At 53.3% G+C, this 15,886-nt stretch overlaps 1 protein-coding gene across 1 annotated transcript in view; it reads right to left on the bottom strand.

Annotated features, from left to right (window-relative positions):
• Window positions 1-3,576: 3,576 nt before the first annotated feature.
• Window positions 3,577-15,886, bottom strand: part of RIN3 (Ras and Rab interactor 3) — a 152,261-nt gene continuing 139,951 nt past the window's right edge. The window contains exons 9-10 of the mRNA XM_049899486.1: window positions 9,777-9,940; window positions 3,577-4,919 (exon numbers count right to left, since the gene is read on the bottom strand). Coding sequence (XP_049755443.1) covers window positions 4,599-4,919; window positions 9,777-9,940 — 485 coding nt within the window. The 3' untranslated portion in view covers window positions 3,577-4,598. The remainder of the gene's footprint in view (window positions 4,920-9,776; window positions 9,941-15,886) is intronic.

Below are 15,886 nucleotides of genomic sequence, written 5' to 3'. Positions count from 1 at the left end.
GCAGGGCTGTGGGAGACAGCTCCCCATGGGCCTCTAGAGTGTCTGCAAGATGAGAAAAGGCTATGGAGAGATTTCATGCCTGGGCAATCAGGGAAACGGGGAAGATAGCAAGAGAAGATCCGTCTACAAGCCAAGGAACACAAAGAAATGCCCAGGGCTACAGAAGCAGGTGCGCCTGACCCAAGCCATGGTGTTTCCTGTTGCCTCATGTGCAGGTGAAAGCTGGACAATGAATATGGAAGACCAAAAAAGAATTGATGTCTTTGAATTACGGTATTGGTAAAGAATATTGAATATACCATGGACTGCCAGAAGAACAAACAAATCTGTCTTGGAAGAAGTACAAGCAGAATGCTCATCAGAAGCAAGGATGGCGAGAATTTGTCTCATGTACTCTGGACATGTCATCAGGAAGGACCAGTCTCTGGAGAAGGACATCGTGGTTGATAAAGTAGAGGGTCAGCAAAAAAGAGGAAGGCCCTCATGAGATGGACTGACACAGTGGCTGCAGCAATGGGCCCAAGCACAGCAACGATTTTGAGGATAGCGTAGGACCAGGGTTCCGTTCTGTTGTACACAGGGTGGCCATGAGTCGAAACCGACTCAACGGCACCTACCCACTACAACAACAGAAGCAACAAAGAGGGATCTTCCCCCAGAGCTGGCGGAGAGAGAACAGGTCCCTGCTGATGTACTGAATTTGGACTCCTAGCTCCCAGAACTATGAGAAAATAAACTTTTGTTCTTCAGAGCCACCCACTTCGTGGTATTTTTGTTATAGCAGAATGAAGAGACTAAGAAACCCACCAAGTCCCTGGGGGTGATGCAGAGGCAGGACCAGGATACTGCTGCACACAGTGGGTCTGTATCATAGCTGAGGAGCCTCCAGTTTAGGAAACTCCAATCTTTTAAAAGGGCAGTGGCGCTTCCATGGTGGGATTCTCCCAGGCTTGATGCCCAGCCAAGGCCCCCTCGTGTGCTGCTACCACCTGTGGAGGCTTGTGTGTTGCTGTGATGCTGAACAGGTTGAGGTGGAGCTTCCAGACTAAGGGGAACTAGGAAGAAGGCCTGGTGATCTACTTCTGAAAAACAGCCAATGTGAAAACCCTGTGGATGACAACTCTCTGATCTGCAACTGGTGACAGGAATAGCACAGGACCAGGCAGCATTTTGTTCCATTGTGCATGGAGTCGCCATGAGTTGGAGGCTGTCATGATGGCAGCTAACAACAGCCACCTTTTAAAGATGGATGACAGCAAGCCTGTCCAGCTCTTTCCCTGGAGCGAGACACTATCTTCCAAGGCAGGAGGCATTCCTTTATTATCCTGGTCCAGAGAAAAACCTGCCTCTGTCCAGGAGGGAGACACTCTATTTTCCAAGGCTCTTTGTTACTGAAACACCTCTAAAAAGTCAGTCTGGGACAAAAGCTGTCGGCCTCTTCTCGTCTTGCAGACACTCTAGAGGCCCATGGAGAGCCATCTGCCACAGCCCGGCAGAGGCCCTTTGACCCTTCTGCACCACCAGCTCCTCATCCTTCAAGACCCAGCACAGGTGTCCCTGTCTCCAGGCATCCTCTTTACTCTCCCCCAGCTGGGTCTCGTGCCCTTCACAATCCCAAGCCCTATGAGGTTCTGCCCCCTGCTCTCATTACACTGGTCCCCTGAAGCTGAAAACACCCCACGGCTCAGCTACCCCTAGACTCGAGTTCTCCTGGACCCGCTCTAGACCATATAGTGCCTCTGTGTGGATTGGGGATAGGCACCTCTTCCCGAGTAGACACAGTCCCATGCCAGCGTGTACAGCTTGGCAAATGGAGCCCAGACTGGATCTCCATTCCTACTTGTCCCCTCAGCTGTGTAGCCTTGGCAGTGAACAACTTCCACGACCAATGTGGTAGCCCAAATTCAGTTACCTTTCCAAGAAGAGCTGAGATTTCCCTTGCTTGCCCTGCTCCCCAGGAGCCTTAGTGATCCCTTCAATGAGCCTGGGCAATCAGGGAAACTGAGGCACCAAGAAGCACAATGACTTGCCAAGTGCGCAGCTGGTTGTGGCCTGGAGCTGAATGGTTTTCTGAATTTCCCTCTGACTTCAGGCTGCGTGGGCTGTGGAGTCAGTTCCCAGAGTCTTACCAGATGCCAGTGTTTTCCAGCAAATTGCCTGACAACTGTGGACGAGGGGAAGCCACTGCGGTGAGTTAGCACTTTTCCCAAAGCCCAGCTCTGTGTGCCTGTCCTGGAAACGGACGGCTTGCTTCCTGCCACAGCTGCTTCCCACGCCCCAACCCCGTGACCCTGCTGAGCAGGAGACTGCCAGCCCCGGAGCCCAGGCAGTTGAGGGTGAGCCCAGCAACCGCATCAGCAAATGTGTGCCAGGGCCTTCAGGCATGGCCTTGGGGCAGCTGGGGGTGGGGTGGGCGGGCTAGTCTCTGTGTGTGTGTTTGGGGGGATGTCCACACTGCACCCAGCGCACCCGCACCTCCTCACTGCCCTCCTGTCTCCTCCCTCCCAGGCCTCTGCTCCTCTCTGCCCACTGTACCTGCAGGCTTCTCCTGTCCTCCCCCCACCCCAGCAAAAACTTGCTCATAACAAATGCCAGCTGGATACTCCACATTACTGGCTGGGCACCTACAGGACCAGTTTGAGACTCTCCTTAGGATGGGCAGCACGTTGCACCCACCTGTTGAGGGTAGCCACGGGGCTGGAGGAGCAACAGGGCCAGGGCTGCCCCATCTCTCTGCAGAAACCCTGGGTGGCTTCTCCCAGCCCTGCTGGCCAAGCCCCAGCCTGTGATAGGGAAGGAGGGGACAAACACCATGCCCACATCCTGGCCAGTGGCCCTGTCACCCTTGGACACATACAAGGCTCTGGACTCCGACCCCTTGCTTGGGGACCTGGAGGAGAAGCTGCTTGCATCTAGGGCCCCTTGGTCAGCCAGCCATTCAGGCCAGTCCTCCAGGAGTGGGGCAGATAAGAGAGCCATGGATTGGAGGCCAGCCAGCCCCAAGTTCATACTCCACTTTGGCCTCTCACCCGCTGTGTGGCCTTGGCCAATCACTCTACCTCTTTGGGCCTTGATGTCCTCATCCATAAATACCTCCCTCAGGGGCTGTTCTGAGGATTCAGTAGAATAATGTGGGGGAATTTGTTTAACAGCCAAGCACCCCAGGGCTCTGAACAGCTCAATGGGTGAGGCCCCCTCCATTTGTCCCATCCCATCTCCCCAGGGGTGTAGGCTTCCAGATGGTGGGACTCCAGGTAGCTCTCCTGCTCTCTGGGGTCTCAGGGGGGCAGAGACTAGCCTCCTGTGAGGACAAGGGGCAGCAAAGGTGAGAAGGTGAAAGATGGTTCTGGGAACAAGTCACAGATGGGGGTGAATGAGCACCAAGGACTGTGGGGACACATGAGATAACGAGGCCAAGGAGCAGATTGGGGCCAGCACCCTGAGGGCTGAGGGTGGCTGAGCGTAGCCCCCAGGACAGTGGAGGTTCTTTCAGAGGACAAGGCCCTTGGTGGCAGGAGGGGGCCTTTGGAACCCCACCTGGGAATGAGCTCCCCAGGCCATTCACAAAAGGAGAGGCCGTTTTCAAAAGGGCTTTTATTAAACTCTCCCCATAGCGCCTCCTGCCACAGTGTCTGTAGCCCCAGGCATGTCTCCAGGGGAAGGGCAGAGGCATAGCGAGGGGGTGGGGGGGGATTTGCCCCTGGGTGCAAGTCCAAGGGGCAAATCCCCCCACCCCCCACCCCCACCCACATTCGATGAGGTGTGGGGGTGGAGATGGGTGCAGGTGCAAACTTAGAGGTCGCCCCTGGGTACTTCTTACCCTCCTAAGCCTCTGAGAAAGGGCCCTGTCAGTGTTCCCAGTGGCCCATGCCTTCCGGGAGCTGGCCTCACTTGAGGCCCTGATGTGTGCTGGCTGTTCTGGGTCTTAGGGCTGTGGGAGGACTAGGCACTGGTAGCAGAGAGCAGGGTCCATGTAGGGGTGCTGTCTCCCCAACACTCTCCCTGAGAGATGCCCAAGTGGTCTAATACATCCCAGCTCCTTCCCGGCAGATGTGGGCACAGCTGTGGCCAGGCCACCCTTCCCTGGTCAGTCCTTGGGAAACCAGGTTGAGCCCTTCCCTGGGGGTGACTGAAGATAGGGCTGGGTGTGGGGAAGACAGAGGGACCTGTGAACAGGGGTGGCGTGGGCTTTGTTTGCTGCACTGGTTGAAGAGTCCCTTCCCTCTCTGGGCCTCAGTTTCCCTTTCTGGCTAGTGAAGAAATTGGCCTCAGTGGCCTCCTGGTACCATGCCTCTCCCTCAGGAAGTGCCTTTGACAGCTGCCCCATTTTATTCACAATCGTCCTGGGAGGTTGGCCTAGGCACGCTCAGTGGGTTGTGTGTGTGTGTGTGTGTGTGTGTGTGTGTGTGAGCATCCATGCTGGGAGTGTGTGTCTGTGTGTCCAGTTGTGCCCCAGTGTGTGTGCTCAGATGTGGGGGGGTGTGCATGTATGAGTGGGTGTGGCTGAGGGTTAGTGGGGATGAGCGAGTGTGAGCCCGGCTTGCCCATTCCTCTGCCCCAGGGCCAGTCTCTGTAACTATTATCATTGGGTGGGGGCCTCACAGGAAGTTGGGCTCCCGAACGACAAGGCAAGGTGGGCTCCCGCTGCCCCCGCCACCATCCAGGGGCCGGTACACAAAGTGGAAGTCGCGCTTGGGCTCGCTTCGAAGCAAATAGCCCTTGATGCGGTGTGGCAGTGCCTCGTCTGCCAGCTGGAAGCAGCGGCCATCTACCAGCACGAAGAGCCGGTGGTCCTGAGGCTGCGCCACCTCAAACTTCTCAGCGCACTGTTCACACAGTGCCTGTGCCGGCGTGTCCGCCCGTGACGCCAGCGTCCGTGACTGCTGCTCGGGTTCCAGGTACGACACACAGATGAAGTCCTGCAGGGTGACATGGAGGGCCTGCGGTCACCCCTGGGGCCAAGCTGACATCCCATCTCACCCCACCCCTGCGCCTGGAGCTTGGACCAGGGGTGAGGAACTGAGTGGCCCTCCCTGTGACCACTCCACAGGGCTTGGAGTGGTGGTGAAACTGGGAGTCAGGACACTTGTGTCCTCTTCCTGTCTCTGTGGCTACGCTGCTGTGTGACCTCCCCTCTCTGAGCACCAGCTCTCAACGAGGCTGATCATTCTGGGTAATTCAGTTGTCTTTGAGCCTTTGCACTGAGGAGTGAGGCTTCCCCTGCTGGCCAGGCCAAGGGCTCTACTTCATTCATTCATTCACTCCCTTCCTTCTCTCTTCTGCACTGAGCCCCCTTGTACCCCAGGTGCAAAGCTGGGCATGGAGGGCAGTGTGAATAAAATCAGAGGTGTGGATCCCACCCCTTAGCACTGCATGGCTCGGCTGGGGCTGCTAAGGTAGGTGGTACAGCTCAGCTCCTTCAGGGCTCAGAGAAGCAGGCAGGGCAGGGCAGGAGGGAAGGCTTTGTGGAAGGGCGGGGGACAGGAGGTGGGCAGGAAGGATGGGGGGTTTGGGACAATGGAGTGGGCCCGCACATGAGCAAAGTGGGCAAAGGTGAGTGGAGGCCTGGGGGCTGCTGGGTCGCACACACTCACACAGTTCTCTTGCAGCCCTGCGGGGAGGACGTCCCTCAGTGTGTCTGGGTTTGAATCTGCTGCCACTCACTTGATCTCTCTGAGCCTCTATTTTCTCAACTGTAAACTGGGGGTAACATCAGTCCTATGTCATGGTTGTGAAAATGCACATAAAATGAGCCCAGCGCCTGGAACACAGCCTCTTCTCTCCCCTCAACCGTCCAAGGGCAGGTATGAAATAGTGTGTGCAGGGCTGCCCCCTTGTGGAAGGAGCGGTAACAGCAAGCTCAAACGTGCTCCAAGGGTGTCTTAGTAACTAAGGCTACAAGTTAAGAGTCAGACTCCCTGCTGCCTGCAGCTTCAGGGGGATTAGCCCATTTCCTCCCGGAGAGGTAAAGTCCCACCCACTCCCTCTAGGTCTTAAAGGCTGCCTGTGCCCTCCTTAGGAGCCCTGGTGGTGCAACGGTTAATCGCTCAGCTGCTAATGGAAAGGTCAGCAGTTAGAACCTACCAGCAGCTCCTCAGGAAAAAGATATGGTCATCTGCTTCCATAAAGATTATAGTCTTGGAAACTCTATGGTTCAGTTCTACTCTGTCCTATGGGGTCGCTATCAGTCTGAATCGATTCTACAGCAGTGGGCTTGTTTGGTTTGGTGCTCTCCTTAACGCTTTTTAGGCCCTCTAAGGCGAAAAAGGGAAAACCTGGTGGCACAGTGGTTAAGAGCTATGACTGCTAATCAAAAGGTCGGCAGTTCGAATCCACCAGGCACTGCTCGGAAGCCCTACGGGGCAGTTCTACCCTATCCTCTAGGGTCGCTATGAATTGGAATCGACTCGACGGCAATGGATTTTTTTTTTAAGGCGAAAAAAAGGAAGAAGACCCTCAACGAGATGGATTGACACAGCGGTTGCCACAGTGCGTTCAAGCATAACAACTGTGAGAATGGCACACGACCGGGCAGTGTTTCGCTCTGTTGTGCGTAGGGTCGCTATGAGTCGAAACCAACTTGAAGGTACCTAACAACAACAACAACAACAACAACAAAGGGCCCTTTGGAAACCCTTGTGGCATAGTGGTTAAGGGCTACGGCTGCTAACCAAAAGGTCAGCAGTTCAAATCCACCAGGCGCTTCTTGGAACTCTATGGGGCAGCTCTGGCGGCAAAGTAGTTAAGAGCTTGGCTGCTAACCAAAAGGTCAGCAGTTCAAATCCACCAGCTGCTCTTTGAAAATGCTATGGAAGCTCTACTCTGCCCTATAAGTTCGCTGTGAGTCGGAATTGACTTGACGGCAATGGTTGTAAGGGCCCTTTAAGAAGCCCTTGTGGTGCAGTGGTCGAGTGCTCAGCTGCTAACCGAAAGGTCAGTGGTTCAAATCCACCAGCTGCTCTGCAGGAGAAAGATGTGGCAGTCTGCTTCCGTGAAGAGTAACCAAATCCAAGCCAAACCCGTGGCTGTTGAGTCGATTCCAACTCACAGCGACCTTGGAAACACTATGGGGCAGTTCCACTCTGTCCTACAGGGTCGCCAGGAGTCAGAATCAACTAGGCCGCAATGGCTTTTGCTTTTTTTTTTTTTTAAAGGGCCCTTTAAGGAGCCCTTGTATTGAAGTGGATAAGTGCTTGGCTGCTAACTGAAAGAAAGGTCAGTGGTTCGAATCAACCTGCTGCTTCTCTGGAGAAAAGACCTGGCCATCTCCCATAAAGATTACAGCCTAGCAAACCCCATGGGGGCAGTTCTACTCTGTCGCATGAGGTCACTACGAGTCAGAATCAACTTGATGGCAATGGGTTAACCTTTAAGGTTCCTGGGTGGTACAAATGATTTGCACTTAACTACTAACCTCAAGGTTGGCTGTTCCAACCCACCCGGCGGTGCCAGGGAAGAAAGGCCTTGCGATCTGCTTCCATAAAGATTATAGCCAAGAATACCCTATGGAGCACAGTTCTACTCTGTAGCACACGGGAGATTGCCATGAGCTGGAATCAACTTGAGGGCAACAGGATTTTTTTTTTTTTTTAAGGGCCCTTTGCACCTACTGGAGCCCTGGTGGCATAGTGGTTAAGAGCTCAGCTGCTAACCAAAAAGTCGGCAGGTGAAATCCACCAGCCGCTCCTTGGAAATCCTATGGGGCAGCTGTCCTACAGGGCTGCTATGGGTCAGACTCGACTCAACAGAAACAGGGTTTTTGGCTGCACCTACTGGTGACCATGGGGGTCTGGGCTTTTGCTCCCCAAGGAAGGGATTTGGGGTGTGGGATGCAGGAGAGGCACTGGGAGGGGTGTGTCCTCCCCAGGTGGTGTCCTTCCCAGACTCCAGGAATAGTGCTCTGGGGGCTCGGGCTGCTCTGCCAGCCCTGAGTGTTCCTCACCCGCCATCCCAGGCCTCTCCCTAAGCTCCTGCCTCCCCAGCACCCATGCTCCACCTTCCTGGTGCTCTGCCTGGCTCAGCATCAGCCCAGTGTAAGGGAAGCCTGGGCCAGGCTGGGACCAAGAGTGTCCATATTCCCAGAGTTTGGGGGAGGCATGTGTGGGGAGGGGATGGGGGAGTGGTACACCCAGCTGGCTGGAGTCTGCTCGTTCTGCTTGGGAGAGCGGACTGTGTGCGTCTCTTCCCATCTCCAAGCTCAGTGATGCCAAGTTAGTAGTCTGAAATCGGCTATGGTGGAAGTATTTACACCATGGAAATTGACAGAGCAAAAATCAGGGCTTTTTCTCCTCCCTGGAGAGCCGGCTATTAAACATTTATCAATATGCAGTGGGTGGGGGATGGGTATCAGCTTGGCAGCCGAGAACATGCCCCCTGGAGGCCGAGCTCATCTGGTTCACAGCCTGTACTGATCGGGAAACAGGCCCAGGGAGGCGTGGGCACTTGCAAGCTAGCACAGTCCTAGAATCAGAACTCCGGGTCCTGCCCCCATCCCCCCACCCCAGGCCTGGGCTCTGCCAGTTACAGAGGTGCCATCTTGAAAGCTAGATCCCAGGGGGCGCTGTTACAGCTCTGGATTGCTGCCTGCACGCTCTCCAGCCCTGCTCTAGTCCCAGCCCTTGGCTTGGGGTCCTGACACGTGTGGGACGTGGGCCTGCCCTTCAGAGGAGGCACCTTCACACACTGACGGTTACACTGTGGTGTGGTACCTGCTGTAGTGGGGGAAGTACAGCCGGGAGCAGAGGAGGGTGTAGAACCCAGCCTGTGGGGACAGGGGGCTAGTGAGGGGGTCAGGGAAGGCTTCCCAGAGGAGGGCCTGTCGAGGAGCTGAGTTACCTTGAAGGATCGGCAGCACAGAGCTGCTGAAGAAGGGAGATGGGTCAGCATGGGCAGAGGCTGAGGGCAAGGGAGTCGCGTGCAGGTTTGGGGAACTGTGAGTAGCTGGATTTGATGAAGCCTAGGGGTGTGGGATGATGGGAATGGAGGAGGAGGCAGGCGTCTGGCCATGAATGGCTTCTATACTGAGTTTATACAGAGAGATGGGAGTCCCTGGATGGTGCAAATGGCTAACTGGAACGTTGGAGGTTTGAGGCCACCCAGAGGTAGCTTGGAAGAAAGGCCAGGTGATCACTTCTGAAAAATCAACCGTTAAAAACCTACGGAGCACAGTCCTACTCTGACACGCATGACATCACCATGAGTCATAGCAGAGTCCACAGGAATTGGTAGAGAGAGACTGGGAGGGGGTGGGGGGCTCACAGGGCTAGGGAGACCCTTGGCAGCAGCTGCATTTGTCCAGAGACCAAGAGACAAGAGCATGAACTGGGATGACTTATCTCCACGCACAAACACACACCCCAAACCCTCTACTCAATTCCAACTCACAGCAACCCTATAGGACAGCGTTGAACTGCCCTATAGGGTTTCCAAGGAGTGGCTGGTGGATTCAAGCTGCCAGCTTTGGTTAGCAGCCAAGCCCCTAGCCACTGTGCCACCAGGACTCCTTTATCCTCACATTCCCCCTGTATCTGTCTTGCCTGTCCACCTAGAACACATGCCTAGTGGTACTTTCCCTGGCCCACCCAGGTCCCGGGAGCACGGCTTGGCACACACTGCCCGGCAGGGGCGGGGGCTCCTTCCTCTGGTGGAAGCACTGCTCCGAGGGCAGGGCTGGTAGCCAGAGCAACCAGTCAGGTGTCATGGCTCCTGAGCCAGCGGGCAGGCAGCTTTGGGCATAGTGTCTGGGCCATAGTTCCTCCCTCCATCCCGGGCATCACCTGCACGGAGGAGCGGGAGGCACGAGCTTTGTTGAGAGTGCGCCGACGCTCCCAGCGGTGGATGGAGTCCTGCACCTCCACGCTCAGCTGCCGGGTCACTGTGATCTTGTCGTAGTTTTTGATGTGTTCCAGGGCCCCGTAGGTGGTGGTCAAATAGTAGGAACCTGCGGGGACAAGGGTATGGAGGGTTAGCATCGCCTAGTCTCGCCCCCAGAAGGGGAGCAAGTGCAAGCTGGTCTCTCGCTTGGCATCTCCCTCCCCCACGACAGGGCGCCCGAACCTTATGCCACCTCCAGGCTCCACCCACCTCCGCCCCACCCACCGCCTCCATGTAGGCCCCACCCACAACCTCCAGGCTCCACCCACCACAGCTGCCTGGCATGGTCCTGCAGAGGTTCAGCACCTGAGCGCCTGCCTACCCCGCGCCCACCCCGCAGCCTCGGCGAGCTTCCTGAACGGTCGTGGCGCTGCTCGAAACTTTGTATTGGCTCCCCATTTGGCACTAAACTCTTGCTTATTTTTAACATGATGTAATGGTCCTGCATGGACTTTGTGTGGAAGGATACATATGAAACATACCTGTGGATGCCTTCAGGGTGGGAGAGGGGGTGGCTGGGAGACAGGGGTGGCAGGAGACTGTTCACTGTATACCTACACATACTGTATACAACCAGAATGCTCCTTAAGAATAGAGGATGGAGAGACTTTGGCTCGCTCATTTTGGACACATCATCAAAAAAGATCAATTGCTGAAGGGGAAACCCGTTGCAAACCAAACCCATTAGGGTTGAGTGGATTCTGACTCAGAGCGACCCCATAGCACTGAGTAGAACTGCCCCATTGGGTTTCCAAGTCTATAATCTTTACGGGGATCCCTGGTGGCACAGTAGTTAAGAGACTGGCTGCTAAGCAGTTGGAATCCACCAGGCGCTCCTTGGAAACCCTATGCGGCAGTTCTACTCTGTCCTATAGGGTCGCTATGAGTCTGAATCGACTGGACTGCAGCGGGTTGGGTTGGGTTAGGTTAGGTTAATCTTTTCAGAAGCAGACTGCCACATCTTTCTCCCATAGAGAGGCTGGTGGGCTCCATACAGAGGCATGGGGGTGGGTGGTGGGGAAAGGGGCACTTGCCTCTGGGTGCAAGTCCAAGGGGGTGGCAGACGCAGCACGGAATGACATTCCCAGGTGCCACAAATATGAAAGGCGCCTGACCGAGGCAGCTGGAGAAGAGAGGGGAAGGCGTTTCTGCTGACCTGTTGCCACTATCACCGTCTATTCATCTTGAAATAGGGTGGGGGAACAACTTTGAGATTGCCCCTGGGTGTTCCTTACCCTTGCTATGACCCTGTGTTCCAACTGCCTTCTGTTTAGTTAGCAGCCGAACGCTTAACCACTGCGCCATCAGGGCTCCTTTGGTAAAGAAGAGAGTTAGCAAAAACAAGGGAAACCCTCAATGAGATGGAGAAGCCCAACAACGTGCTCAAACATATCAAAGATTATGAAGATGGTGCAGGACTGGGCAACATTTCGTTCTGTTATTTGTAAGGTCACCATGAGTTGGAACTGATTCCATGACAACTAACAACATACTTTTGTACTTTAAGATTTTGAGCCATGTTAATTACCTATTCTAAAAAATAAAAAGAAAAATACTTTTTTAAAAAACTGTTGTAAGAGAAATTTCAGTTACAGCTACACTATATTACATGCGATTTGTAAAGCTTTAAAGTAAGTAAAAACATTGAGTTGTTCATTTCTCCTTAATTGGCATCTTCTAAAGTAAATTAAGCTTTGAGATACTTTGGAATGCAAAATTTACGTGAAGTTTTAAGATAAAAGACAATGATTTAAAGAACTTTTATTATTGTGTGAGTGCTTACAAATTTGCTCTCCTTAACTTGTTAGGTGCTTCAGTTAAGAAGTTTGAGAAGTGGCAACCTCATTGAAAAAGGAGCCCTGGTGAAAGATGGACAATGGAAATGGAGAACCCAAGGTAGAGAAGGGGAGGGCACCGACAAGTAGTGGGGTTGGCAACCAATGTCACAAAACAATATGTGTATTAATTGTTTAATGAGAAACTAATTTGCTCTGTAAACCTTTATCTAAAGCACAATTAAAATATGAATAAATAAAGATAACTGACCTTAAAAAAAGAGAAGAGAAAAGAAAAGAAAAAGGAGCCCTGGTGGCACAGTGGTTAAGTGCTTGGCTGCTAACCCAAAGGTTAGTGGTTCGAACCCACCCAGCAGCACTGTGGGAGAAAGACCTGATGATCTGCTCCCAGTGGGCAGTTCTACTCTGCCGTGTGGGAGTTCGAATTGACTTGCTGACACCTAACAACAAAAACAGCCTTGTGAGCCTCTTCACTTTAGAGGAGGAGAAACTGAGTCCCAGAGAGGGAAGGTGACTTGACTAAAGTAACGCAGTGGCCAGGGGCCCAGAGGAAGAGGGCCCTCAGCATCCTGGTCTCGCCATTTCCCTTGGGCTTCTGTAGGCTCCTCTCCCACTCCCCAGGCCTTTCTCCCGGCCCTTTAGGTACCAGGACAGTGATGGCATGGTGACATGAGGCAGATTCTGCCACGGACCCACCTGAATTTCATTTTCCCCTCCTTTCTAACTAACTGAAAACTGAACCCCTCTTTTATTTGGGGAAGCAACACTCAGCTAAAAATGCTCACTTCCCAGATTCCCTTGCACATGAGAGAAGGGAGGTGGGCCAGGAGACCCTGTTCTAGCTACTTAGATGTAAATGGAAGTCTCTGGGTGGTGCTTCCAGGAAAGCCTTTGAAAGGGACAAACTCAGTTGCTAAATCCCCTCAGGTTTTTGCCTGTCCTCCTTCTTCCTGCCTTGAACACAGAGGTGAGCCTGGAGGCAGAGCAGCTGTCCTGTTATTGGAGGCAACAGGCACAAAGACAAAGGCCCACATGCTAAGGAAAGATGCAAAGAGTTGGGTCTCTGATTCCCTGATGGTAGGAGTAAAAACTGCCATCCTTATCAGTGGCTGTGATGGTTGAGGTTGTGTGTCAACTTGGCTGGGCCATGACTCTAGTGGTTTGGCAGTTACGATGTAGTTTGGAAGTCAGTATGATGTTGCAATCACTTCCATGATGAGATTTGATATAATGTGATCACCTCCTTGACCGACTCTGCTGTGAGTAGCCAATCAGTTGAAAGGGAGTTTCCTTTCGTACGTGGCCTGCCATCGAATATAAGTGGAGATTCTAGCAGGGCTGGGGGCTTTTGCTTGCTTGGATCTGGCAGCTGGCTCCTGTAATCTGACCTCTGGTTCTGGGGACTTGAGCTAGCAGCTTACCTTCAGTTTTGCCTTTCTACCATGGAATTCGTTGATCTTCACAACCTGTGAGCAAGAACCCTGATCTTTGGTTCACCAGCCCCTTCGGCTATGTGAACCAGGAAAAGCCTCTATCCTGACGCACATCCTTGTGACTTTCCAGCCTCTACAACCTTATGAGCCATTTTCTTAATATAAATCTCTCTCTCTATATTTTTGGAAACCCTGCTGGCATAGTGGTTAAGAGCTATGGCTACTAACCAAAAGGTCGGCAGTTTGAATCCACCAGGTGCTCCTTGGAAACCCTGTGGGGCAGTTCTGCTCTGTCCTTTAGGGTCGCTATGACTTGGAATTGACTCGACAGCAATGGGTTTGGCTGGCGTATATGTATACGTATACGTATATGTATATGTATACACTTTACTGGTTTTGCTTCTCTAGAGAACGCAGCCTAAGACAATGGTTTACCCCAGAACTTCTCGATGCAAGAGACAAATCAGCCCCTCACTCTTATTTAAATCATGATCAGTTACATTGTAAGTTATTTGCAGCCCAAAGCATTCCCAAATTGCTACGCTATATGAAGTTGCCTGCATATCCCCACACATTCCACAACCAATATGGGAAAAGTTCACACCTTAGCTGAGTTGTGGTGTTAGATAAATGGGCTGCGGCCTCAGGCTCATCTACTCTTTTATAGCAGTGTAGTGTAAAGATAGACATTTTTGAAAAAAGTGTGTCAGGGCTAACACAGAACTTAGCTTGGTGTCCCTAGTCAGAGAAAAGCTACTGCACCACTCATGTATCTCCCTTTATAGCTGAGCTCAAAGCCCGCGTCTGCCGGGAAGCCTTCCTGGATGCCTCCAGCCCTTGCTGTTCCGAGAGCCCTTGGCACCCCTGGATAGTTCTGTTTCTTGTAGCAGAGGGGCGAAGTGCAGTGTGCTGATTGAGAACTTTCGGTTTTGGAGTCAGACGACAGGGCCTAGGTCCTGGCTTTATCCCTCATCGGCCAGCCCTGTGACCTTAGGCGAGTCACTATCCTCTCTATGCCTCCGTTTCCTCATCTGCAAACCTCATAGGGTTGTTGTGAAAAATAAATGAGATAAATACATGTAAAATGCAGTGCCCAGTAAGGTGTGAGTCGTTGGATGACCTAAGGGAGGTGCTCTGGAGGCTTCTCAGCCTATCGGGCGAAGGGGAAGGAACTCCAAACCCTGCCCATGCACTGCGGTTTGCTGCACTCCGGCTTGCCTAGTGCCCTGCTTTTTCAGTATGGGGCCCTCCCAGCTGACCTCCCTTTGACCGAGGACCATGCAGTACCCTCAAGGACCACTAGGTGGAAGTCGACCCTACTGTGACTTTTGAAGCCTGTCTTCTTTGGGGAGAAGGTGTTACACATTGATGGAAAAAACTGACTGCCCCAGGAAGATATTAACCCGGTGTGGCCAGCTGTCAGCCAGCATGGGAGGGGATGTGGGAAAAGGGGGCAACAAGGGCGCTTCTGGCGTAGGTCTGGATTTTGAGCTGGCTCCGCCCAAGTGCCCCATGATTGATGGGCATCTGCCCAGGGTGGTGGGAGCTGGGGAGGGAGGCTAGAAGTTGACACACAACCTTAACCATCCCAGCCGCTGATAAGGATGGTAGTTTTCAGCCTTCCCTACTTCCCACAGGAAGTCCCCATCTGTCACGCCTGATACACTTGTTGTATAGAAAGAAGGACCCAATCACTGATTCTTTGCCAAACATCAGCGCGTGGAGCCAACTGGAAGAGCGGAAAAGCCTCAGAGCACCCAGGGTCTGGGTTTGCAGGCTTTTTGTTGAACACAGAACTGTCTGTTCACACAGATGATGGGACCAGGCAGGCAGTGCCCAGCCCTGCCCTCATCTTGCCCCCAGCTACCTCTGTGGGCCATCACAGGCTCCAGACAGCTTGAGAACCCCAAATCTAGCTCAACACCTTCACTTTCCAAACCATTGAGGCTCAGTGACTTGTCCAAGGTCTCCAGGCAGCCAGAGGCAGAACTGGGACAAAATCCAGCTCTCGAATTTTTTACTAAACTTTGTGTTAGTTCTCCCCTTAGGTTCGAGCAACAGAAGTTCTCAAGAGTCTGGACGGCAGGGACCAGCACCCCAAAGGGCTCAGTCAGCGCTCCCTGCTCTCCCCTTTCAGGCAGGACCCGTTTCCGCCTGCACCTCAGTGGCTAAGGACCTGGGTGCCACCACCCAGGTGAGAGAGGAAGGCAAAGCAGGAGAACTCAGGCACCTCTGTCCTTGTGCCTGTCCCTCTACCCTTGGGCCCAGACACATCGAGATGGGGGTCCAATAGCTGGCAGACTTGGAAGGCCAAATCCTTTGCCCAAGCTGCAGACCCTCAAGGCTATCAGCTCTGCTGAAACCTGTTTAGCATCACAGCAACACACAAGCCTCCACTCACAGACAGGCGGTGGCTGCATGAGGTGCACGGGCTGGGAATCGAACCTGGGTCTCCTGCATGGAAGGCGAGAATTCTACCACTGAACCAGCACTGCCCCTATTTGTACTCTGGCTTGCCTCAGAAATACTTAAAGTAGCTCAGCATAGACCAGCTCTCCTGCCTGAAGAAACCCTTCTTTCCTACCCAAACATATAGGATTCTGGGAACAGGAAGAAGGGAGGCCACGGGGGAAGGGAGAAACCCATGAGGACAGGAGAGCTGGGATCCCTGCTTGGCCACTGTACCTGGAGCCCTGTTGAGCTGCAAGGACTCAAGCTGAGGATGGTGCAGGAATCCCTGTGGTCAGGGTGTGGCTGACCATTGCGGAAGAGCGCCTATGCTCA

Source organism: Elephas maximus, chromosome 10, assembly GCF_024166365.1.
Source record: "Elephas maximus indicus isolate mEleMax1 chromosome 10, mEleMax1 primary haplotype, whole genome shotgun sequence".
NCBI classification, from domain to species: Eukaryota; Metazoa; Chordata; class Mammalia; order Proboscidea; family Elephantidae; genus Elephas; species Elephas maximus.
The sequence above is the reverse complement of the archived record's forward strand: the minus strand, read 5'-3'. Positions and strand labels throughout refer to the sequence as shown.